The sequence below is a fragment of the Lipotes vexillifer genome, unplaced genomic scaffold (genome assembly GCF_000442215.2).
Source record: "Lipotes vexillifer unplaced genomic scaffold, Lipotes_vexillifer_v1.1 scaffold47, whole genome shotgun sequence".
In the NCBI taxonomy this organism is placed as follows: domain Eukaryota; kingdom Metazoa; phylum Chordata; class Mammalia; order Artiodactyla; family Lipotidae; genus Lipotes; species Lipotes vexillifer.
The window spans coordinates 2062431-2087097 of record NW_006791298.1 but is presented as its reverse complement, the minus strand read 5'-3'; the positions used below and the strand labels follow the sequence as shown (position 1 = coordinate 2087097).

The window sequence follows — 24667 nt, the reverse complement described above, 5'->3', positions numbered from 1 at the left end:
TTACTGACAAAAGCAGAGAATAAGTTAGTTGATTCAAGAAACAGTTCCAAAAATAGCAAAATGAAAATCATAATTGACACTTTATGGGCCCAGAAAATAGCCCCAAAATTAAATAAATGAATAAATTAATGGGTGGAAATAAATTATTGATAACTGGTTTGTAAAGTCTTAAAACTGGTTTCTAAGGTACTTTCCATTTAGGCACGCGAAAAAGGGATTTAGAATTGCAGAAGAAACTTTACCTGAGAACTTCTGTCTATAAATAACGATTACATACTGGGATAGCTAATACCAGTGACAGTGGTTTGACTCTCAACCTTATTATAGTAATGATAGTAGTATAAGCAGACCCGTAGCAACTAAAATGAATGATTCCTGTTTTAAACAAGACAGTCACTTCATCAGCTTTTAGTGTTCTAAACTGGTAAATTAGAAATCTGCTTTAAACTTATCTTACATCCCCATAAAAATAAGAGAGCTGGTGTTTGATTTTAATCTACCAGCTGAATAAGGTACAGTTATTTTTTGATACTTGTATAGATTTTACAAAGTGTATGTATAAAACGTAAAATCAGCTGTTAATTAAGAGCTAATTAATTTAAAATTGTAACTTTATGATATGAAAGACTAATGCAGGTTTTTTTCCAACATATATTTCAATTATTTGGCAAGTTTTTCCAAGGAAGTGCATATTAATCATTTCGGGAAGTGTTTGAACATTTTTTCTTTGTGCAGTATTGTAACTTATAGAAAGGTATCACTTGTAATCTATCCCTTTGATCTACTGATCACTTACATGAATCACTTAAGAACTGATCAAATATGGTACCTTCATTCTCCTGAGAGCGTAGATGTGATGGCTGATATTCCCCGCTCCAGCCTACCTTTACAACAGGCAGTATTATCTCAGATTCCTCTTATCTACATCAATTCAAAGACCAAATCACAGAAAGGTTTTTCAGGTGAGTCTACAGGTAGACCACAACAGGTGAACTAGGAGTCAGAAAAGCATAACCTCAAAAATATATATTTGGGAACAGAGGATCCAGATGGTCAGTAAGGAAAGGCAGAGTCAAGAACGGACTCTTTAAATAAAGCAAACAGAAAAGAAAAGGTAACTTATTTACATACCCTCTCCCTCTTTAGGGTGGGGGTGGGGGGAGAATATTAAGTAATTCCTAGGTAATTTCTCATAAGGTTACACCTGTGTAAGAGTTTGGATTGTCACCTATCTCAGAGACAATATCAAGAACTTTAAGATTTATATAATTACGATTTAATTATCAGACAATAATTGTCTGACGTAAAATCAGAAGAGGATTCCTCTCTTAAAACACTGGTGTAACTGAACACTTCCTTCCTAACTTACCGTGTTCTTCAATTTTCTTAAAACAAACTTTCTCATATCAGAAATCTACACTAGTTCTTAACTAGTATAGTTCTAGGCTGTCTCTTGAGTGTTACAGAAGCCCTGGTTCTATCCTAGAACTACTCCATCAGAAGCTTATGAGTAGTGTTCAAGGCTGCTTCATCTTAAAAGTTCTGTTAGTGACTCCTACTCCCTCAGCTGCTTATGGGTAGTGTTCAGGGCTGTTCCTTTTTAAAAGTTCCATTAGTGATCCTGAACATAGAAAGTGGCAAGGACTGTGACTTTTTATATCACACCATCTTGTGAAAAAATGTGTAAGACATTAACTGTGTAGTTTATTAGTTGACAGGTACTCTTTCTTATTTGTTGAAGTAGTGTATAACAGTGTTATTCCAAGAGTTATATATTCTTTGGAATTATATTTCATATTCTTAATACCAACAATGTCCTTTAACAAGTCATAATCGATCATTTACCAATTTAATATATTTAAAGTGAAAATATGACCAAGTTTTTTGTGTGCCCAAAGCCTCACCTTAAGTTCTCCGGTTTTGGATTCCAATGTCTAAAGGATATCTAGGTATGACAATTTAGATGGACTAAGCACAATTTCTCCTATTTGAAATACAATTTCTTCGCCTCCAAATGTCAGAAAATATTATTAAAGGTAATTATGCATGTTTATTCTCTTCTATGTATATATATGTGTGTATAGTATGTGTATATACACACACGTTTTTTAAAGAGAATCCAGCTATATTTATGGTAAAAAATATGCAAGTAAAAAAATCCTCAAGCATTTGTATACATAGTTGTTAAGCAGTTTAAATTTTATTGACCTCCTGGTTTTTTTAAAAAAAGTTAAATTTAAGGTCACATCTCTAAGTTCGATGCATTATATACAGATCGTGCAGAGTATGACTACGAAAAGATACAAATTAGTCCACACTGAAAAAGATTTACTAGGGTACAGAATCATTTTCATAAATACATATAAAATTCTTGTGAAGATGATAGAAGAGGACTGACTCTTCAGGTTTTCTGAGACACTTTTCAAAGTGATTGAAGGCACAAAATGTGCACTATTGTGAATACATACACATGCCTCTAATACAGCCCATCAAAGATCTGGTTTTATGACTTACAAAACTAAATGTACTGAAATGAGATTCTGCTTCTTAGCTGAAAAACCACAGAACCTATAAACATCATGTAGATAAGTACTCCAAAATATGGAGATACAGATACAAGCACTTTATTTGAAAAAGCAAACACAAAAGATAGGTGTAAATTCAAAGTGTTTAAATGCTTCCATTTTGAATAATTCAGTTAAGAAACTATACAAGTTTGTTCCCAGAAGCTAATGCATCAATCACTAGTCTCCACTAAGGAAAATGAATTCTAAAAATTAACATGGTTTTCAATAACTCAAATTTTACTATTTATGTAAAAACCCAGAGACCAATAATATCCAATAGCTTCAAAAGATAAGCTAAAGACTTTTTGATGTCATCAATTTACCGACGTTTGTCCAGGTCTGTTTAATATATACACAAAGAAAATACACTCACTCTATAATTTCTTATAAAATAGCAAGTAAGGAGTAGATGTAGGAGATGTAGAAGGGGAAAGAGAATTCAAAAAGTCCTTCTCTTCAGTAACTTTCACTTCAGAATCATCAAAAAGCAGCCACTTCCCCTCATACTCCTTTAAGCTTTGCACTACATATGAAATTTTGTTTTCAAAACCACTCATGTTAATGCCTGTTTGGTCATTGGATTCCTTGTTTCTATCAGATTCATGGGTCCCATTAATATTGTTAGTCTCAGAATTTCTATTTTCAGCAAATGCTGTACTGGGAGCTTTATCAGGATTAGATGCTTTGTTGTATAACTCATAATCTGCTTTACTCTTTTGTCCTCCAAGAAGTCCAATAGCTTCTACATTTTTTTTGTTCAAAACTTTACTTGGCTGGGTATTTCCACTGACTCTAATCGACACTTCTTCATCGTCACAGTTTTCGACCACACCCCTTGCTTCCTCCTCATTCAATGGTTCTGGCTTACCTATTTCACACATTTGGTCGATGACAAAATTTTCCTTATCTAGTTCTAAACTGTTAAGGTCAGTGACTTTAACAGAAGCAGTATAATGCCCACTACTAATTGTAATGCCACTATGCATCACAACTGCAAATAATCCATAGCTGTCGTTGGTTGGCTTTGTGCTCCATTCTTCTAGTGACAGTTTAAGAGGTGTCAGTAAAGGAGTGTTGATCTTGGAAAGTCCACCACCATAACAATCAAACCTTTGAAAGGGGGGAAAAAAAAGGTTGTCTGGGATTCCACTTCATATATATTGTTTTACCCCCAATGTGAAACCAAGTCAGTCTGAATGAACCCTTAATATTTACTACTCATATGAATAAAACACAAAGTAAAAAGACCCCAATTTTGTATAATACTTACACAAAGAATACTGAAATAAGTACTAATATTCAGGTGCTTCTGTGAAGGATATATGGCACTTCCCCCCTTAATTTTCTTTATTTTCCTAATTTTGTGCAATAAGAAAATAAATGGCATTAAAAAAAAACACTGATCTTCAAAATCCTTTTCCTTTATACTTAGTAAGTCATTTTAATGTGAAGTCTGTCTCTACAACCAAGATTTGGGGACAAAAAATAAAATTGTACTGTAGCAAAGGAAAAAGCCACTGAAAGAAAGGACCATGTCATCTTCTGGCATAAGAAAATGTGTGGAGAGCTACTGGTAAACTCTTGTGGTAATTTCAAACAGTTGATTAATCTAGAAAGGAATAAAATCTACAATGACATGTATACATGTCAGAAAAAGTCAGACTATCTAAAATGTAACTGGCATTTTTATATTTATTATTGCTTTCAGATATTTAAATTTTCAACTACAGAAGAATCTCTCAAATTGTTCAGACTAGTTTTATTTCCTGGCTTACTTACCTTAAAACTAAAATAATTTTTCTTTTTTGCTCACCTCAAAAAAATGTTGATGTATGTATGAAATTGTTCCCTGCTTTAATCAATTAATTAAAATAATCAAGTAAGGAATGAAAATGAAAAATGTGTGAACAAATCATACCAGAAGGATGTAAACTGATGCGTTTTTACAGGGAAACTTAATAAAACAATAAACTTTTCTAAGGCAATATTTGTAAATTACTTCATTTACAGTAGTTTCTATCACACTACTGTACTGTTTCCTTACTATCATAGCATTTTGAACAGAACTTTAGAATACTCACTCCAAGCCACTAGCAGCAAAGCACTTCAAATGAATAGTTATAACTTCAGGCATTTTGTCAAACAAAAGACTTCGTTCAGCTTCAGTATAATGATGGCAATTCTCACAGAAATATTTATCTTCTCCTACAATCCTCTCCACTGAAGCAAACTGTGAAATTGCCCATCTCAGCGTCTTCATTTCTGTTTTTGGCTCTGGAGAAACTACATAAGAGAATCCTGTCACTCACAAATGAAAAATCTCTCAGAAATTAAAAACTTAAGCCACAAATTTTTATGTTCAGAATTAGCATACAATTTTAATTGACTAATCCTCCCCAAATAATAACTAAAGAGATTTCTTTTCTTTAGTTTCACAAACTTGTAAGTTCATCTTTGACAGTGCACATACCTCTATATATTTATATCTGGTCAGCCAAAAAATATTGATGTCAGGGACAGCAAAATCAATATAAGCCCTACCCTCTGACTCCATGTGAGAAAGACTTTATATTTAATAGTCAATTTACATTATCTGAACAAGTAAACCAGTCTCATGATCACTTCCCATGGCATTACTACACTTTTTGTGGTTTATACAAGAAAAAACACTGGCTCAAATATGGTGTTAACAAAAATATCCTCAGTAGCTCTGAGATTCAGGTACCCAAAAATTAACTTGGTAAAGCATTTCATTTCCCCATTATAACATACTCTACACATCAAAATAAAGATGCCAGGGCTTCCCTGGTGGCGCAGTGGTTGAGAGTCCGCCTGCTGATGTAGGGGACACGGGTTCGTGCTCCGGTCCAGGAGGATCCCACATGCCGCGGAGTGGCTGGGCCCGTGAGCCATGGCCGCTGAGCCCGCGTGTCCAGAGCCTGTGCTCCGCAAAGGGAGAGGCCACAACAGTGAGAGGCCCGCATACCGCAAAAAAAATTAAAAATAAAAAAATAACGATGCCAGAATTTTCCAAATGCTAATAACTACTGACAAGTGTAGCTATATAGGCAGAAAGATTTTATTATACCAAAGACACTAAAAGAGCTTTTTCTTAATAATTATACAAGCTACTTATTAGACTGTTTCGTTGAGGAAAACTCTAATTATTCCATAGTCCGTGCAAGCCTCCACTTTTGCTTACTTTCAGAACTCTCCTCTACTTTGGAAAGCTCATCTTCTTGCACTGGTACACTGATGTCTTGAAAATCTTCTCTTCTTTCTGTTAAACTTTCACACTCTAAGCAACGAGTCCTTAATACCAGCTGACCTTGAAATAATTTCTCCACTAGCTCAAAACCAATTTGCTCTGCACCTAAAACAAAAAAAGGAAAACACAAATCTATACAGATGAATTTTTGAGTACAGCCCAAATAACCATTATTCCATTTAAAGTATATCATGGCTAAAAGGCTGATTTTCATATCTCAAACTTGTTTATTGGCATTAAGAAGTGACTTATTCATGAAATATAAACTCCCTGTAAAGATAATTTTGAATATTAATTACTGTTATCTCTAAAAAAAGAGTTTCAACACGTGTATGTCTTCTTAACTCCCTTCCTAAAGATACCCCAAAGGATGATATTTAGTCATGTAAGTTCTACAAATTTTCCCTGAGATCTGTGTGAACCTAAGCAGAAATCCAGTATGGTACAACTACTTAGCAAATGCAATTTCTTTCATGAGTTTACATCAAATACTGCATATATAAAGGGGTAAAATATTCTCTTGCCATTAAGATGAACTCTCCTAGTTTATAAACATAAATTACTATTACCTTAAAATTAGTGAGATTTATACACACACAAAAAATACATGTAAGTGTAGTGCTTGAAACGCCAGTTCACATTGTGTTAAACTTCTCTTAAAACTTTAGCCAGATATCATACCGTATATGGATCTAAGAAGAGAAAATTCAATTCCACAGCTGTTAATCCTACCTATCAATGTCCAAGAATAAATTATACTGACCTTTGTTTATGGGCTTAACTTCATTAGCAGGCATAACATTATTCCCTGGAGATTCAAGTCCACAACCATTAGCTGTATTATCATTCTCATACTTCCCCAAGTCCTCTTCAAGATCATATTCATTTTCTTTAGACTGTCCTTTGGATTCTTGGTTTGTTATTATTTTACCCAGACTACAGAATTTAGAAATAATGCTGGGTTGCTTAGCTGCAGACTTTAACCAGTTTATTTTAACTCTTGATTTCTTTTGTGAGGGTCTTGCACTCTCATTTTCAGAAATGTACTTGGGGATTATTTTAGCAGGAATATCTAATGAATCAACTGTAGCTTTTCTTTTTGATCTGGTTTGTCTCTGGTTTTCTTCCAAAGACTGGTGTTCCTTAGAGACTTTAACTTTTTTCTTCATGTTACCAAATTCAGTGTCACTTTTTCTTTTCCCATTTACTTTTGGCAATTTTTCTTTATAGTCTTCAGAATGCCTCATACTGTCCATCTCCATGCTGTTATTACCACTCATTTCCTCTTTCTGATATTTTTCTTCCACCTTAGTAGATAACTCTGCCACACTTTTTACTTCTTTTTTTAGGAGTTGGCATGTTTCTTGAATGTTTCCCAAAATACACTGTAATACTTCCTGTGCATCATGCTGTAGATATCCTTCATACATAGGGTTGAGTTCCCTATAAATAAAAATTTCCATTTCATCTATGCCAGTTTTCAAGATATAATACCAAACCAAAAACCAAAAACCACCTCTCCATACAGAAATGAATTCATTTATGGGGATACCATAAATTATTTGAAAGTCCAAAAACATTTAATTCAGCTACTAATTTGAAACTCCTTATCTAAACATGTAACTAAAAACAAACTTAACCTGATTTTTATTATCACAAATGCTTTGATCTTCTAAATATTAACAGCTAATACGTATACAGTATTTACTGTGTACCATGCTTTATTCAAAATGCCATATATATATAATTTTTTTTTTGGCCTTGCCACATGGCATGTGGGATCTTACTTCTCCGACCAGGGATTGAAGCCCAGCCCTCAGCAGTGAAAGCACAGAGTCTTAACCACTGGACTACCAGGGAATTCCCTCAAAATGCTTTTTATATTATTTGTATAATTCTCACAATAACCCTATGAGGTAAGTACCATATCACCACTATTTACAGATAACTTGCTCAAGATCACAGAGATGCAGAAGTCAGGATTCAAACCTGCTCCTGGACACCACGCTACACTGCCTCTTAACAAATGTATGGCAATGTGTTACATCTAGGTCTATTCCTAACCTAAACGATTAAATAATTTTTTAAAGACTTAAACCCTGTAGTATATTGGATAAGGCTATTCTGTATATAGGAAAAAGTTTCATTTTTTAAGATAATACTACAAAGAAATCTAATCCAGTTAACTAATATTTCTCTTCTAAGTACATACAACGAAAATAGAATACTTGGAATTTACAGTTCTTTTATATAACGTATTTTGAATATAGACCTGTAATTCCTATCTGAAATCCTTAGGACCAAATGTGTTCGGTATTTCAGAAATTTTCAGATTAAAAAAGAATCTGGCACATAGGTAAACTATGTGTCACCGACATAATAGGGGCAGGTATCCCATAATTACACACATTACTACTTCTACAGAAAAGAGTATGAATATTCACATCACAGATAAATATGAATAAAGACTATAAATAGCCTCACACAAATTCAGATTTAATGAATTTAGTACCAATTGCAAGAAAAAATTTCCAGTCTTTGGAGCCTCTGGGATGTTAAGGACTGTAGATCTGTAGTGTCTATTTTCCTTGCCCTTTATTCCCCGCATTTGTTCACATGTCACTCTCCTCCAAAGAGAGAATGAGCTAAACTGGAATCCTAAAATTATATAATAGACCATACCTGAGTGTGTTAAGTAGTCGCCTTGGCTGAGTAGCAAGTTCATCAGTATATTTCTCTGGATTTAAGAGAAAACTAGCCTGAAGCTGTTCGACTGAAATGATCAAGGACTGTAAGCTGCATATTAGTTCATAACTTGCTGAAGAATCTTCTTTGCAACTTCCCTGTCAAGAAACACACAAACATTTTAATTTTTGAACAAATTAAGTACCTTCCCCCTTCTTTTTCTCACTAGACAACACTAGCTTTTCTAAATCTAATTTCGTAACACTAATTTTCTGGAGGTATACAAAATAAACTTAAAAAAATTTTAAGCATATTTTTGGTTACTTTCTATTATGTGGGTTATAATGTTTTTCTAATTACGTAAGTCAAAGGTTTCTTTAAATTTATTTAAATAGTAAAAGTGAGTCAACTTGAAAACAGATAAATAACAGGGTAAAAGGGTACGATATGTTGTGACAGTGTGACCAATGTTTACTGGTAAACAGTAAATTAGAGGACTGGAGAAAACACTATAAAAGGGGGTAATCAAGTTAGCTACTTACCCCACAAGAATGAAAAATAATTGCCAAAGAGAAATTTAATTCTCAGATGTAATTTGTTAAGAGAAATAATCTTTGTCATTCTCCTCCCAAATCCTCTCTGTATTTATACTTTTTCATTTCTGAGCAAGTGAATTTCCATTAATTTTATTTTTTACCTTATCTTTTGGACTGGCTTCATCTTTTAGGGCTTCTTTCTTCCTTGAAATAATATTAAATAAGTGCTTCACTCCAGATTTAAAACCAGGACAAAAATATAATACCTATAAAGTGAGATTGTCTTGAGTATTTACTGAACAAACAATATACCTAAAATCATTAAAACACTATCATGCTTTTTGTAGAGTATGTTCATATGTGCATTACTTAAAATTCTGAGATTAAGATGTGTGTCAAAAATTGTTCTCTATTTCATCATAGTAGCCTGCTATCTTCCCTCAGTGCAACAAAGCACTGAGCCTGACCAGATACAAGAGTACAACACAAAACAGATACAGTTCCAAGGGTTACAATACATATCACCATAGAATCAGGAATCGGACAGAAAAACTAAAAGTTTGGTATCTTCAATTTAATCAACATCTACTCAATTTTGCTATCCCAATTTTATTTAATATATCATTTTCTCTTACCTCAACGGAAATTTGTAACGTGCAATTTAGAATCATGATTATTTTACCCCATTCTGGTTTATTTACAAAGACAGTATTATGGACAACTGAAATCCTCCAAAAACCTGAATTCTCAGAAAATATTAAGTGTTACATCATTCTTTGCCTACTAAAGTTTTATTATATAGAAAAATTGTCAACTTACCTGAAGTATACTATTAAGATAACAAGTATTGCCGAGATTATTCAGTCCCACAAACGGTAACAAGTTTTCTCTCTTCTCACAGTTGACAGGTGAGGACTGTGCTGCAGGAACAACTTGATCACTGTTAAGTACAAAGAAGAGAAAGGGATAAGGAAGTAGAATTAAAGTGGAAATATTACTTCCCTAGATTTAGTCTTTTCCCAAAAGTTGTATGATCTGAAAAGTATATGGATTTTATTCAGATGGCATTTTAAGAAAATTAATCTGTACAGGTGCAAAAATTGCTATACACCCAGAATAAAAGTTTTACAAGCACTTTAAAAATATTACACTCAACAAGCTTCAAAACAATTCCATTAAAGGACTGTTAATCCCATTTTACAGAGCAGAAAGTTGCAGAATTGGTACTATGATTTGTTAAGCCAGCAGGACATTTTAATCAAGTAGTTTAACTCTGAATAGAAACCTGGGAATAACCTAAATATGACAATATTTGGGAGAGGCTGCACTATCTAAGTCAGATTCTGTTCACAAAAGATTAAGAGGAAACAGAGTCTATGAAGATATTTATACAGCTGTTCCTCAAACATGAATTGTTCAAGTTTATAACTCTTTTACCTCAGTTTAACAGACAGTCCTCACAGCATTTTTATTTATTTTACAGCTGCTAGCTGTAACTCTAATACCTCAAGGTATTTATAGGCACGAATGCTGGTAAGCAAAAGGTTCTCACACAATCTCCTAAACTGATTATTGGTAAATATTAGGAAATTATACAGGGGAGCAAATCTACATTAGTCATATAGCAGAGTGCCTATGTGCTGAATACGGAGCAAGTGTAGACTCCAACTAGAGCAACTACTGGTGGAGTAAAGCATTCTATTTTGTTCTGATTTCTTTTCAGTCACTGAAGAATTTATTTGTATCAAAAGCATTTCTTATTTTTAAGTTTATTTTAAATATAATTTGCAGTTGTACACCAATAGGTTTGAGAATTCATATACTAGGTATGACTACAAAGACAAAGTTTATGTCAGGTAACTGTCCCCCATGAATTTCTTTACCCTTACATGAAGTGTGTTGCACTAAAATCAAATTTAAATTGAAAAATAATTTTAGTCAATTAGTATTTCTCGAAGTTAGCCTAATCGGCTGAGCACAATTTAAATGAGTTATAATGTGAACTGTGATGTGATCCCTGCGGGGAACCACCAGTTTTATCCTGCTTCTACTATTACACACTGCTAGACTTGTCTCACTAATGTGTGCTTTTTTATCTCCCTCTATGGACTATCAGGTCAGAATGACTGCAGATATCAATCCAAGTTCACTGCTTTTTCACTGATGCAGAATTTTAAAAAGTACAGAAATATACTGAAAATAACATACATTTCAGATCCTCTATATTCAGAAGTTTTTTCTTCATTTTCTTGAGAATCTGTGAAATCCAAGGCTCTCTTGGTTTCCTTTTTCTGAAAAAACTTCAAGGAAAGTCTGTTTTTTTTTGATGGACTACCTCTTGAAAGCCCATTACTTTCACTAGGTATGACACCGGGCATTTTCTCTTCAAATCCCAAGGAGTTGACAAGAATTAATTTATACAGGGACCTTGTAATCACCAATCATATCTGTTAATCAGAGAAAAGATTATTAGTTTTCAGTTATTGGCTGTAGGCAATAAAATCATCATTTCTGAAAACAAATTTACCAAGGAATGGTATTAATTAGAACTTTGTATTTGAAAATCTAATGCCTGCCAGTAACAGGCAGTCAATGTTTTATTGCTTATATGAAGGAGCTGCCATTTGTCCTTAACTTTCTCAAACAACAACAAAAAAGATACTGAACTTTTACTAGCCTGCTATTAGATTAAGGGTCACATCACAAAATACCCCATTTTAGTAGCAGACCCCATTGCACTGGTAGTAGCAGTAGTAATGGTAAAGTAGTATCATCAAAGGGTAAAAACTATTCTTAGTTCATTCAGGAAACACTGAGCAACTATCATCTCTAATTCTGAAATACAAGGTGGGAAACAGAGGGATGAATGGGAAATCCAAGGAGTGCTAGAAGTGACTGAGTTCTCCTTCCAAGGTCTTTTCTAGTTATACAAAATAAAGTCTATTAAAAGTATAATCTGCATACAAGGAAAGGCCTAGATCTAGTGTTAAGTTTACACCTAAAAAGTTGTGTGAAAAGTAATAAGCCATATGCAAAGTTGGGATAATGGTGTAAAAAATCGCTGCACTTTGTGTATATCAAATTCTTATGCACTAGAAACCAAAATATACTGACTTTCCAAACTTCTTTTAACTACAGAATTTTTTAAGATACTGCTTTAAGTAGGAAAGAAGAAGTTTGCCTTGTGCAAACTTTCTTCCCTGTTTTAAAATAAAACTTTTGGACTAAAAAAAGAATGGCTCTATTTGTGGTAGTTATTTTGCACTTTAGTCCTATTTTTCATTAGGAAGATATTACTATCTGACTCGAGTATTACCAGAAAATCACCTAAGAGTCCAAAAACTCAGCAATGACTTTAAAATATAATATAGGTAAGAGACTAACAGGACGAACTAAATTTCATCCTTAAGCATAAGCGAAAACCTGGCTGCCTCTGAACTGGGAATTCACAACACTGAACTCGGCAGTGAAACCACCTTTTTGAAACAACCCAGGAATAACTGGAAAGCCGACCAATTTCCCCATCCCCCCTCCAACTCAATTTACTCTTCTGGCCACTAATGCTACTTATGAAATGCTATCACAAATATAAACCAGCCTGCACTGAAGTGTCAGGGATCTCTAGGCATTAGCGATTTTTGTAAAAGGTTTTTTCTTGGGAGCCAATTCTAATAAATGATGGAAACTGGATTCTAACAGAGTAACCGGACTTAAATAAATATAAAAAAAACAATGACCAAGCAGCTGAAATAACATTATCAATCCTAATCAATAAACCACCCCTCCGGGCTCCTCAAAGCAATGATTAAACATTAACATTACCTAGAATATAACATTTTACCAGATGCCGTATCTTCTGCTATACCATTTCTTGCTCCTGGCTGTCCTTATCATTGGGGGTTGTTACATCAAAAATGTTTCTCCCGTAACTCTAAATCAAGTTTCGCAGAAAAAACAATAAATAGAACATTAAATGTTCTTGACAAATGACAGTGTGAACACTAAGTCTCATTAGTTTCAAGTTTCTTCCTCTGTAAGATGGGACGACTCAATCCCAACTTTTCACGAAAAATGTAAAACAAGAATAACATCCTCGACAAAGGTTTAAGACACGTGCCGTTCTAAATACTTGTAGAAAAAGTAAGTTAACCTGCTCGGTAAAATTTAGCAATCACCGACACAGAACAACGTGAGCGCAAACATTTCTTCTCCTAATCCCGCAAACTCTAGGAACGGAAAAGAAAGTGAGAAGATGACGGGACGGTGATGATGCCCGTGCCCGTCAAACGCGGCACCGGCCCGGCGGGCGACGTCTTTAAGCAGAACCAGAGCTCGCGGAGTTGGCCTATTTACTCCCAGCCCGCACCTGCCTTGAGTCCCCAGCGGCGGCGGGAGGGGGCGCCGCCCGCTGCGCGGACGGCTTGGCTGGCAGCTGGGCGGGGGCGCAGCACCGAGGGAGCCGGGGTCCTCCCCGCGGCCCCATCGGACTCCTGCCGAACTTGCCGCGGCGCCCAGGCACCGGCCCCTCCTCCACGGGCCCTCCTTACCTGGTCATGGCCCAGAGCGAGGTCCGCGGCGGTGACGCCGACGAGTCTAACCGGGCTGAGGGCGGGTACGACAGGTGAGCCCCTGCCCCGAGCCTGCGGGGGCCCGCGACCCACGGAAAAGCTGGCCGGATCGCCCTCCCCGTAGGGGAGTGACCATTCGCTCTCAAGAGCGGGAACCCGGGCTGACGCTCGGTCCTGCCTGGCGCCGGCACCGACTACATCCCCGAAGCGGCGCCCAACCGCGCCCGCCCCCGTCCCCGCCTCGGGACGGCAAGGAGCGCCAGAAGCGGATCCGCTCGCCCAGCACCCGAACCGCTGGGGTCTTCCTCACTCCACCGCCGACGGGAACTTGGCGCGTTTTCCTCAGTCTCAGGACCCTTGTGTTTTAGCCTCCGCCCGCGCCAGCGCTGCGATTGGAGGTGGCGTCCTACGAAAGTGCCGGTTCTAGTCTCCAGGCTGCAGAGACGCGACAGGCTAGAGCCACCTCACGACCGCCACTAGCCCTCCTGGCACGCACGGGCTCCGGCACCAGCCGGAACGGTAGTTGTCCCAAGCTGGTAACGGATTCTGCAGTTTCAAACAGCGCAGGCAGCGTCACGGGCAGCTCGCGCGGGTCCTCGCTGAGGGCGCGCGCTAGAAGCTAGAGGTTTTTTTTTTTTTTTTTTTTTTTTTAACCATTCGTGCGCGAGAGTTGCGGAGGTAGCGTACGGGTCGGGAGACGGGACAGAGAGATGGGACGGGCTTCTTGCTCGGGAAGTTACCGCCAGGTGCTCAAATCCACCAATCCGTGATGAAAAGTCCCCAATCCTGCCCCCCGCAGCCCAGGAGGAGCCAATCAGAAGTACCTAGGCAAAAAACCCACCTGGTGGGCGGGGAAAGGCAGTCCAGCCAATACCAGAAAGAAGAGAGGACGACTCCAGCCAATCATTGTTGGACATACAGAGTGTTCCTCAGGCGCATTTCCCCTCTTTCCGCTCTCATTGGCGTTTGAGTGCGCGCTTTCGCTGCCGACTGTTAAGTCTCGCTCTGCGTTTTGTGAATCCTCGAAGGTAGGACGCCAGCGACGGCGCGGTTTCCGGAGCGAGGCCTTCACAATAAGTCCCGCCCCCGTTTCATGCGTACACACTCGGGCGGGGTTACCCGGGAGTTAGTTTCGGAAAATGGCTGACCGCCTTGCTTGCTCCTCTGCGCTTGCGCTTTCTGTACCGAATCGCAGCCTCAGCGTCCAGGCCATCTACTAAAAAGAAGCACCGCCATAGATAACAGTCAACTCTCAACCGAATGCTGCGGAGCTGAGGCTCCCTCCTCAGCCCCTCCACGCCTCATTTTCTCGCGTTTACCCCTTCACCTTCCCGATCGAACAAGGAAACGAAAGAGCATTCTTGGCCCAGCTCTGGCTGGGGGGAGCTGCAAGGGGTTCCTGTATGAGCCCTTACTAACGGGCTCAAAAACGGCGAGGCAGGCCTCACCTGGTTTCTGCTTCCGTCTGTTGTATGCCTACCTCGGTGAGGTGACCTCACAAAGCAAGGGTGGCAGTGAAGCACGATAAGTTCAGTCCAAATTCATTTAACCAAGCGTGTTTTGAGGTGCCTAGTGTGTGCCAGGCATTCCCTGCTCCATAGCGGCTTGACATGAGTGACAGGGAGAGGAAATAAGGAGTATGCTCTTTTAGGTACGTAGTCTTGACGTTTGAGTAGAGAGCTGAATGAAAGTGCAGCCAGCCTTGGAGGAATCAGGAAGAACGGTCCAGACAGGGAGAAGAGCAAGAGCTACCAAAGTCCTCAAGGTTCACGTGTTTGTGTTCTGGGAGGAAGCAAGGAGCCAGGGTGCTTAGACCACAGTGAGTATAGGTGTGATGATTGTGGGAAATGAGATTAGTAACATGGTTGGGGCTCTGATTAAACAGGGTAAGGAGATGGGAGTCATTTGATGGTTTTGAGCTGGGGAGTGGCATAATTTGTAAAGTGGCTGCTTGTGGTAGACTGTTGACCTTCAAAAGTGCAAGCTGTAAGATCCCCTAGGAGGCTATTCCAGCAGCCCAGGGAATAAATTAGGGTGGCCTGGAATAAGGTGGTAGCAGTGGAAATGTTGAGAACGGGTAGGATTCAGGATGTATTTTGAAGTAAGGCCAACAGGATCTGCTGATGGGGAAAAAAGAGACAAAAAAAGACAAGGATTTTTTTTTTTTTTTAACCAAAGCAGCTGGATAGTGGATTGTCCTTGTTAAAATGGAAAACATTGAGGTAATGATGGGTTTGGTGGGAGGGGCCATTATTCTTAGATGTAAAGATTGAGGTGCATATTTCACATGCACAGAGAGATACTGAGCCAACAGATTTCAAGTTTGGAGGTCAGTAGAGAATTGAGATCAGGAGATATAATTGGAGAGTCACCAAATGGTATTTAAATACACAAGACTTCAAGCAATCACCTAGAATGATATTTATCCTAAAAAATCTGCAGGGCAGGGCTTCCCTGGTGGGGCAGTGGTTGAGAGTCCGCCTGCCGATGCAGGGGACGTGGGTTCGTGCCCCGGTCCGGGAAGATCCCACATGCCGCGGAGCGGCTGGGCCCGTGAGCCATGGCCGCTGAGCCTGCGCGTCCGGAGCCTGTGCTCCGCAGCGGGAGAGGCCACAACAGTGAGAGGCCCACGTACCGCAAAAAAACCCAAAAAACCAACAAACAAAAAAAAATCTGCAGGGCATTGATGACCTCTACCCTTGCCAAGCCAGGAATTCTAAACCCAGAAAACTGCTCCTTAATCTACCCATTTTAGAATCAATATCCATCCCAAATGCTCATTTTAAGAGAGACTTATAAAGCTCCTAATGACATATTTAAGATCATTTAAAAAGCAAAATGAAGTAACTAGTATTCAAGCAACCAAAATGGAGCCGGGTGGCCATTGTGTATGTGGTTTCAGACATGTTCCTGCATCACAGAGAACTTGAATTTTCTGAACTGTAGCAAACTCAAGGACACCACGTGTTTTCAAAATAATATCTTCTAGCAGTTGCCAGCTGCTACCTTATGGTCTCAAGTTCTCCCCTAAGCAATCCTTGCTTAACAAGCACCCTTCTTGCCAGCTCAACCAATTGGTAGCCCTGATGGCAGCTGCTTTGCTCAGATGTGGCATATTTGCTAGGGTAGACTAATACAGCCCCAGGTATTTGGTACACATCATTGATTTAGTGAATGCATTCTTTTCTGTTCCAATCATAAGAAAAGATCAGAAACAGTTGGCATTCCCATGAAACAGACAGAAGTGTACATTTACAGCTTAGCCCAAGGCTATGTTAACATTCCTGCCCTCTGTCATGAAATAGTCTGGAGAGATCTGGACCTTCTGGACATCCTTCAGAACTTCACATTAATCTGTTACATCAGTGACATCCTGCTGATTGGGCAGGTTGAGCAAAATATGTTATAACTATCAGGATTAAAGGACTAAGAGTGTACATGTGCGGTGGAAGTGCAGAGGAGTGTGCTAAATCCTTACCTTCCGATTGGGAACTCAATAGATGATGGCTAACCGAAATATCAAGAAGTAGAAATATGAACATGTTATCTAGACAGGTGGAGGTAAATACCAAAGAATGAGCTAAAAATTGAAAGTGGCTGCCTGGAGGGAACAGGAAATCTTGTTGAAACTAGTTAACTCTTCAAATCATGTACAACTTTGAAAAGAGCAAAAAACTTAAATTTTTTTAAAAAGCGTGGTAAATGAACTGTTTTCTGATTTCATCCTCTGGGAAAGGTCAGAGCAAACAGGCTCAACAGGAGTGCATTATGTGGGTTTGGGTTGACAATTCTTGCAGCCCTCACCTTCCGGATACAAGGTAAAGGAAGGCTCAGTATGTGAATCCTTGGCCTTTATCCAGCATCTTTAGTAATCGCAAAAAGCAATCAACCTCAAAACAGCTGGTAAACCTCCATCCAGTAGTTAAATTTAAATTTAAAATATTCCCACAAGTTAAAGTCTATTTAAAAGGTAAAATCCACTTGGCTTCAGAATTTTAAATCCTCTTCCACAACCTAAAGCCCCAGGGTCAGGTGGGAGGTCCTCCCATACCTATGAAAGGAATGCCTTGCCCCACTTCCTTAATGTTTGGTAGTAATTTAGTAGATGAATGTCCGGTAAGTGGGTGGGTGCTGAGGAGGTGGCAGGAAGATTCATGAGCCTATTTATATTTCACGGGAAGAGAGTCTTGTCTTTCTCATGCCACTAAGATTCTCTTATCTTTTGTATGTTTAACCCATCCTGTAAAGAGCCCTACATGTAAACTTCAACAACAATATTTTTCCTTCTCTGAATAAAATTTACTTGAATAAAGTACTAAGTATTTGAAGGGAAAATAAGTTCTAATTCTTTTCTTTTGAGTATCATTATGGACTCATGGCTTTTTACAGTCTTTTATTAAATTAAGCATAATTTTTATTTCCTTTTCGAAGCAAAACCTGTCACATTTTTAACCTGTGTGGACTCTTTAAACTGACTTCCAGGTCCTCTCAACATTTCCAAAAGCATCCTTACCTCCTGGAAAATTCCAGGTCCCTCTTTAAAAATACTTTCTAACTAACTTGAATATACCATATAATACATTGTTTTACCACAATACTATTAAAGGTTTATAAGCTTTAATTTTAAAAAAAAAATCTTATTATGTCCTAAACTATTCACCATACATTATTTTACCATTTCATTTCCGGCTTTGAAAAGAGTCCATGTATTTTTCAATCAGACAAGAATACAGGTGGTTCTAACGCGGAGAATGTATGATAACTGTGATGTAGTTTCCCCTTCTTTCAAACCAGCTAATTTGGAATTAGATTTTAAACAGCCAGGCATGGGGCTTCCCCATTAGGCGTCTACAGCGGCGTTCCAAGAGGGCAGGACCCGGTGTGCAAGCGTGTTAACAAGCCTCTGCCTGTATTACTGCATTACACTCCCTTTGACCAAAGCAAATCCCAAGACCAAGCCCAAAGTCAGTGTAGGGCAGGTCTTCACAAGGGCATGGATATGGGTGGGGAGCCTGAATCTTTGGGGTCATTAATGTTACAGTCTACTCCACTGTTCTGTGAACATTATCTTAAAGTATAAATCCTACTTCTCATGGATGTATCAGACAGATGACCTAATATTGATACAGAATCTTGTATTAGATTTGGTCTAAATATCCCCTTAACTATATATAGGTGGTTTTTATATGCAAATATATATTTCCTAGTGTCATTTTAAATCTTTTATCTAAGGCAGTTCATTGTTGAACATTACTTTTAAAAAGTTTTTATACATAGATGTGTGTGTGTGTGTGTGTGTGTGTGTGTGTGTGTGTGTGTATTTCATCTACAGCCCCAAAAGCCAATTAAGAATTTTAAAAGTAATTTAATTTTAATAAATACAATAAAATTAATATTGTAATTAAAAATTATCACAATTTAAAAACTACCCAATAAGATTAAAGAAATGTTGTATTTTATATTTTTTTCATCTGGGACTTATAAGAACTAATTTAATATTGTTAAAATGACCATGCTACCCAAGGTAATCTACAGATTCAATACAGTCCCTATGGCAATGCCCAATGGAATTTTTCACAAAAGTAGAACAAATAATTCTAAAATTTGTGTGGAAACACAAAAGACCTGAATAACCAAAACAATCTTGAGAAAGAAGAACAAAGCTAGAGGTATCACACGCCTTCATTTCAAACTATACTACAAAGATTCAGTAATCAAAACAGTATGGTACTGCCACAAAAACAGACACATAGATCAATGGAACAGAATAGAGAGCCCAGAAATTAACCCACAATTGTATGGTCAACTAACCTATGACAAAGGAGGCAAGAATATACAGTAGGGAAAAGACAGCCTCTTCAATAAATGGTGTTTGGGAAACAGGACAGCTACATGATAAAGAATCAAACTGGACTACTTTACCATACCATATACAAAAATAAACTCAAAATAGACTAAAGACCTAAATATAAGACCTGAAAGCATAAAAATCCTAGAAGAATACAAAGGCAGTTTGCTCTTTGACATGGGTCTTAGCAATTGTTTTTTTTGATATGTCCCCTCAGACAAGGGAAACAAAAGAAAAAATAAACAAATGGAACTACATCAAACTAAAAAGCTTTTGAACAGTGAAGGAAACTATCAACAAAACAAAAAGGCAGCTTACTGAATGGGAGAAGATATTGCAAATGATAAGTCTGAAAAGAGGTTACCATCCAAAATATACAAAGAACTCATACAACTGAACTTCAGGAACACAACCTTATTAAAAAAATGGGCAGAGGACCTGAATAGACATTTTTCCACAGAAGGCATACAAATGGTCAACATGAAAAGATGTTCAACATCACTAATCATCAGGGAAATGCAAATTAAAACCACGGTGAGATATCACCTCACACCCGTCAGAATGGCTATTATCTAAAAGACAACAAACAAGTATTGGTGAGGATGTGAAAAAAGAACTCTCTTGCATTGTTAATGGGAATGTAAATTGGTGCAGCCACTATGGAAATCAGCATGGAGTTTCCTCAAAAAAATTAAAAAATAGAACTATCATACAATCCAGTAATTCCAATTCTGGGTATTTTCCCAAAGAAAACAAAAACACTAATCTGAAAAGATATATGCATCCCTATGCTCATTGCAGCATTATTTACAATAGCCAAGAGATGAAAGCAACCTAAGTGTCCACTGATAGACGATATATCTATATCTATCCATTTTATACCATATAAATATATGATGGAATATTACACAGCCAAAAAAAAATGAAATTTTGTCATTTGCAACAACATGGATGGACCTAGAGGGTATTATGCTAATTGAAATAAACCAGACAGAGAAAGACAAATACAATATGATTTCACTTATGTGTGAAATCTAAAAACCAAAACAAATGAATAAACATAAAACAAAAACAGACTCATAGATACAGAGAACAAACATGTGATTGCCAGAAGGTAGTGGATGGGGGGATGAGTGAAATAGGTGAGGGAGATTAAGAGGCACAAACTTCCAGTTATAAATAAATAAGTCAAAGAGATGTAATATACAGCTTAGGAAATATAGTCAATAATATTGTAATAACTTTGTATGGGGACAGATGGTAACTAAACTTATCATGGTGGGCATTTTAATAATGTATAAAAATACTGAATCACTGTGTTGTACACTTGGAACTAACATAATATTGAAAGACAATTATGCTTCAATAGAAAAGAATGAATTCATAAGAGAATGGGTATATGGATTATATTACATTTCAACTGTAATATGTTTACCTTTACTCTTTTTACCATCATAAAATATTTTAGCTACTTTAGCTTTAGGAAAAGATCCTGATCTTTGCAAGAAATAAAATAAACCATGTCTGTATTCCTAATTTTATATTTTGTAGGATTTATACTGTGTGAACCATAAGGTCACTTTTAAAAAATTAAAGTTCAGTAAAACGTTTTTTAACCAATAGATTTTCTTTATAATTTTATTTATTAACATTAAGCAAGGAAATTTCCACAGTAAGAAATGTTAGCGTTCCTAGATTCATTATGTCATATATTTTATTACCTTTGAACTTCAACATTTAATATGCAAGTTCTAAAATTTGGAATTAAAATTTACATCAAAAGCAAAACCCCCAAAACTCTGAGTTTTCCTCTCTACCAAAAAAAGATAAAGGAATAGCTTAACTCCCTTATTATCAGCCCAGAAACCAAGGTCTTTGGAGCCAAGATTCAAAGTGAAACCTTTTTTTCTCACTTAAGAGTGAAGTATGGAGGAATTTGTTACCAGATGTGTAGCTAAGTGTGTACACATGTGGGTATACAGGCATTTTATAATTATGACACCATAACATAATTTTTTGTCTGGATGCTGCCACTGTTTTGGAGCTTAAACGTTCATTCTTTTTCTCCTGTAGGGTTATGCAGAAACACAAAATTAGTAGTTAAAGCAATTTAATTCATACCACTTTAGGATTATGGATTTATTACAATTTAATCACAATACCAATAAAAGTTGTATCTTTAGAGGCTTCCCTGGTGGCGCAGTGGTTGAGAGTCCGCCTGCCGATGCAGGGGACACGGGTTCGTGCCCTGGTCCGGGAAGATCCCACATGCTGAGGAGCGGCTGGGCCCATGAGCCATGGCCGCTGAGCCTGCACATCCAGAGCCTGTGCTCTGCAACGGGAGAGGCCACAGCAGTGAGAGGCCTGCGTACGGCAAAAAAAAAAAAGGTGTATCTTTAGACTTGTGCACAAAACACAAAATTTGCTTATGCATGTTCATTCTTGAAAACAGACATTTTAAAATACTGTGTTTTTACGTCTTTTAACAATAGAAGATTTGTTTTCAATTAAGGATTTTATTTGGCTTATTGTAAGGAACCTTTCCTAAGCAATAATTTTTGAGATCTTGAGACTTTTTTAAAACTCTTAAAAACTTAATTAGTTTGCAGAACATTTGCACGAATTACATGGCTTTTAGGTCATGCCTCCTCCTTAAAAGCAAACAACTTATTAACTTATATTAAAAGTTATAAGTATAATTTTTAAAAATTTTCTCCTCATTTTGAATTATAAAATCTGTAATAGTTTCTGCCATCTCTTTGTCACTCTCTTGTCTTTTTGTCAGTGGGGTATAAGAAGTAGGTTGGGCTGACTTACCCAGTTTTGCTGAAGAACTTTGACCCTGGCCGTTTTATTCTTTAAGTCTCCCCAGCTGAGATTTCTACAAGTACTTCGTTATTTTCTCATACATTAAAAAGTCCAGTCCAGGGCTTCCCTGGTGGCACAGTGGTTGGGAATCTGCCTGCCAATGCAGGGGACACGGGTTCGAGCCCTGGTCTGGGAGGATCCCACATGCCGCGGAGCAGCTAGGCCCGTGAGCCACAACTACTGAGCCTGCGCGTCTGGAGCCTGTGCTCCGCAACAGGAGAGGCCCGAGCACTGCGATGAAGAGTGGCCCCCACGTGCCGCGACTGGAGAAAGCCCTCGCACAGAAATGAAGACCCAATACAGCCATAAATAAATAAACAAACAAATAAATAAATAAAAATAAAGGAATTCCCTTAAAAAAAAAAAAGTCCAGTCCATTGGGATTTCTTGGAGTGTCCTGCTCCCTTGAGTTTCAAGTGCATCCCTAAGATAGCAACATCTCATCACAAATTACCTATGGTATGCCAGTTTCCTACATTCATGAATCAAGAACATTTATGTATACATGTAATATGTTAATGGACATGTCCTTGGAATTGCCCTCTTTCTCAGTTCTCGCTTAGAACCTTGGACAACTCAGTCTTGGTTTACCCAGGGTATTTCCTCAATTCTCACAGGGGAGCAGCACACTCAAATTGAGTCTGTGATCTGTCGGCAGAAGGCATGATCCTAGACTAGAGTTAGGCTGTCAGGCGGCTCTCAGTGGAAAGACCCCAAGAATGATTTCAGAGGCTTTTGGTGTCAGTGTTGAATATTCATCCAACTATCCATCTATTAAACAAAGTAACTCAAATCAAGGGACCATAAATTATTGAAATATACCAGGCTTCACACTGTTTGTTAAGATCTGCTGCTGGGCAGTAATTTAATTTGGCCAGCACTTCAATAATTGCTGGGGAGGGAATGGAAAAGGTTAGGACTGAGAACATCTGCATAATCAAAATTGTCTCTTACTCCTAGAGGCAAGACAGACACATTTTTACAGTGAAAAAGTCGCATAAAAGAAATAGTTTTGACATTTTTCCACTTCAGTTTTTTTTTCTCCATTCAATCTTTTTTTCTCCATTTCAATCTTTTAAGTAAGCATGAGATAATCGGAAGCTTACAACTATCACAAGCATTGCCATCAAGCAGCTATATTTATTAGAAATCCCTCATGTCCCTCGTACAAGCCTAAAAGACCTAAAACAGACCTAGAACAAGTTTAGCTAACACAAATTTAGCTAGAGTTTGTTTGAGAGAGGAAGATTCCACACAAATAAAAAATATATGTGGTAGAGCAAGAAAAGTTTTGGGGAATTTTCAAAAAACTACCCATAATAAATTTATACCCACTCTAGTAACTTTTGTTACCATCCTAGACTACTTCTTTCTTACCCATTGAGTCAACTTTCCAAATATCTTTCATTCATTAAGAACTATTTGAGAGATATGGAAAAATACACAAGGCATAAATGTAAGTTATGAAGCATAATAATAAAATGAGCACCCACGGAACCACCAACCAACCTAAAAACTGAGCATCATGGCACTGAAGGTTCCCATTGGACCCCTTCCGTCTCCCATCCTCCTGCCTCCCTCCTCTAGGTAATCACTATTTTAAGTAGTTTTTTTCATTCTGCTCTTATCTTTATAATTCTCTCAAATATATATATATATGTGTGTGTGTGTGTGTGTGTGTGTTGGGATAAACTATTACATTATGTTTGATGTTAAAGATTATATAAGTAGTAACATTTTCTGACTTGGTTTTTATATTAGCTTTATGTTTGAGGAGTTCAGCTATGCTGTTGCATGCAGCTGTAGTTGATTTATTTTTCACTGTTGTGCAGTATTCTGTTGTGCTACTATGCCATGATTTATTTATCCATTCTCCTGTCAATGAACATTTGAATTATTTCCAGTTTTTTTCCGTATTATCACATATATCCATATATGACTACTGATAGACATGTGCATTTCTTTGTGGTGTATGTCAACTTTACCAGGTAATGCCAAACTGTTTTCCACAGTGTTTATACCAGTTTACACTCACACAAGCAATGTACGAGAATTCCTGGTTCTTTTATCCTCACCAACACTTGATATTGTCAAATTTCTTTATTTTAATTTTCCCTAAACTGGAAGATATAAAACTAACTTACTGTGGTTTTAATTTGTATTTTCCTAATGATTAATTATGCTGAGCATCTTTTCATGTGCTAATTTTCCATTTGTATATTTTCTTTAATGACATTTCTGTTGTAGAATTGTGCCCATTTTTTTTTTAATGGCTGTTTTTCTTCCTATGAGACTTCTTTTTATATTTTGGATACAAGTCTTCAGCA

At 37.4% G+C, this 24667-nt stretch overlaps 1 protein-coding gene across 3 annotated transcripts; it reads right to left on the bottom strand.

The window, feature by feature from the left end:
* Positions 1-2108: 2108 nt before the first annotated feature.
* USP1 (ubiquitin specific peptidase 1) lies at positions 2109-14706 on the bottom strand. 3 transcript variants are annotated; one of them, XM_007464283.1, is made up of 9 exons: positions 14449-14706; positions 11265-11503; positions 9876-9996; positions 9218-9322; positions 8518-8678; positions 6599-7278; positions 5770-5940; positions 4649-4850; positions 2109-3677 (listed from the first exon to the last, which is right to left on the bottom strand). In XM_007464283.1, the coding sequence occupies exons 2-9, from the start codon at positions 11432-11434 to the stop codon at positions 2942-2944; spliced, it is 2346 nt and encodes a 781-aa protein (XP_007464345.1). In that variant the 5' UTR covers positions 11435-11503; positions 14449-14706; the 3' UTR covers positions 2109-2941. The 3 variants fall into 3 exon arrangements, with proteins under 3 accessions (XP_007464345.1, XP_007464346.1, XP_007464344.1); XM_007464284.1 differs by having other exon boundaries at positions 14544-14706; XM_007464282.1 differs by lacking the exon at positions 14449-14706 and adding an exon at positions 13604-14250.
* Positions 14707-24667: the final 9961 nt, after the last annotated feature.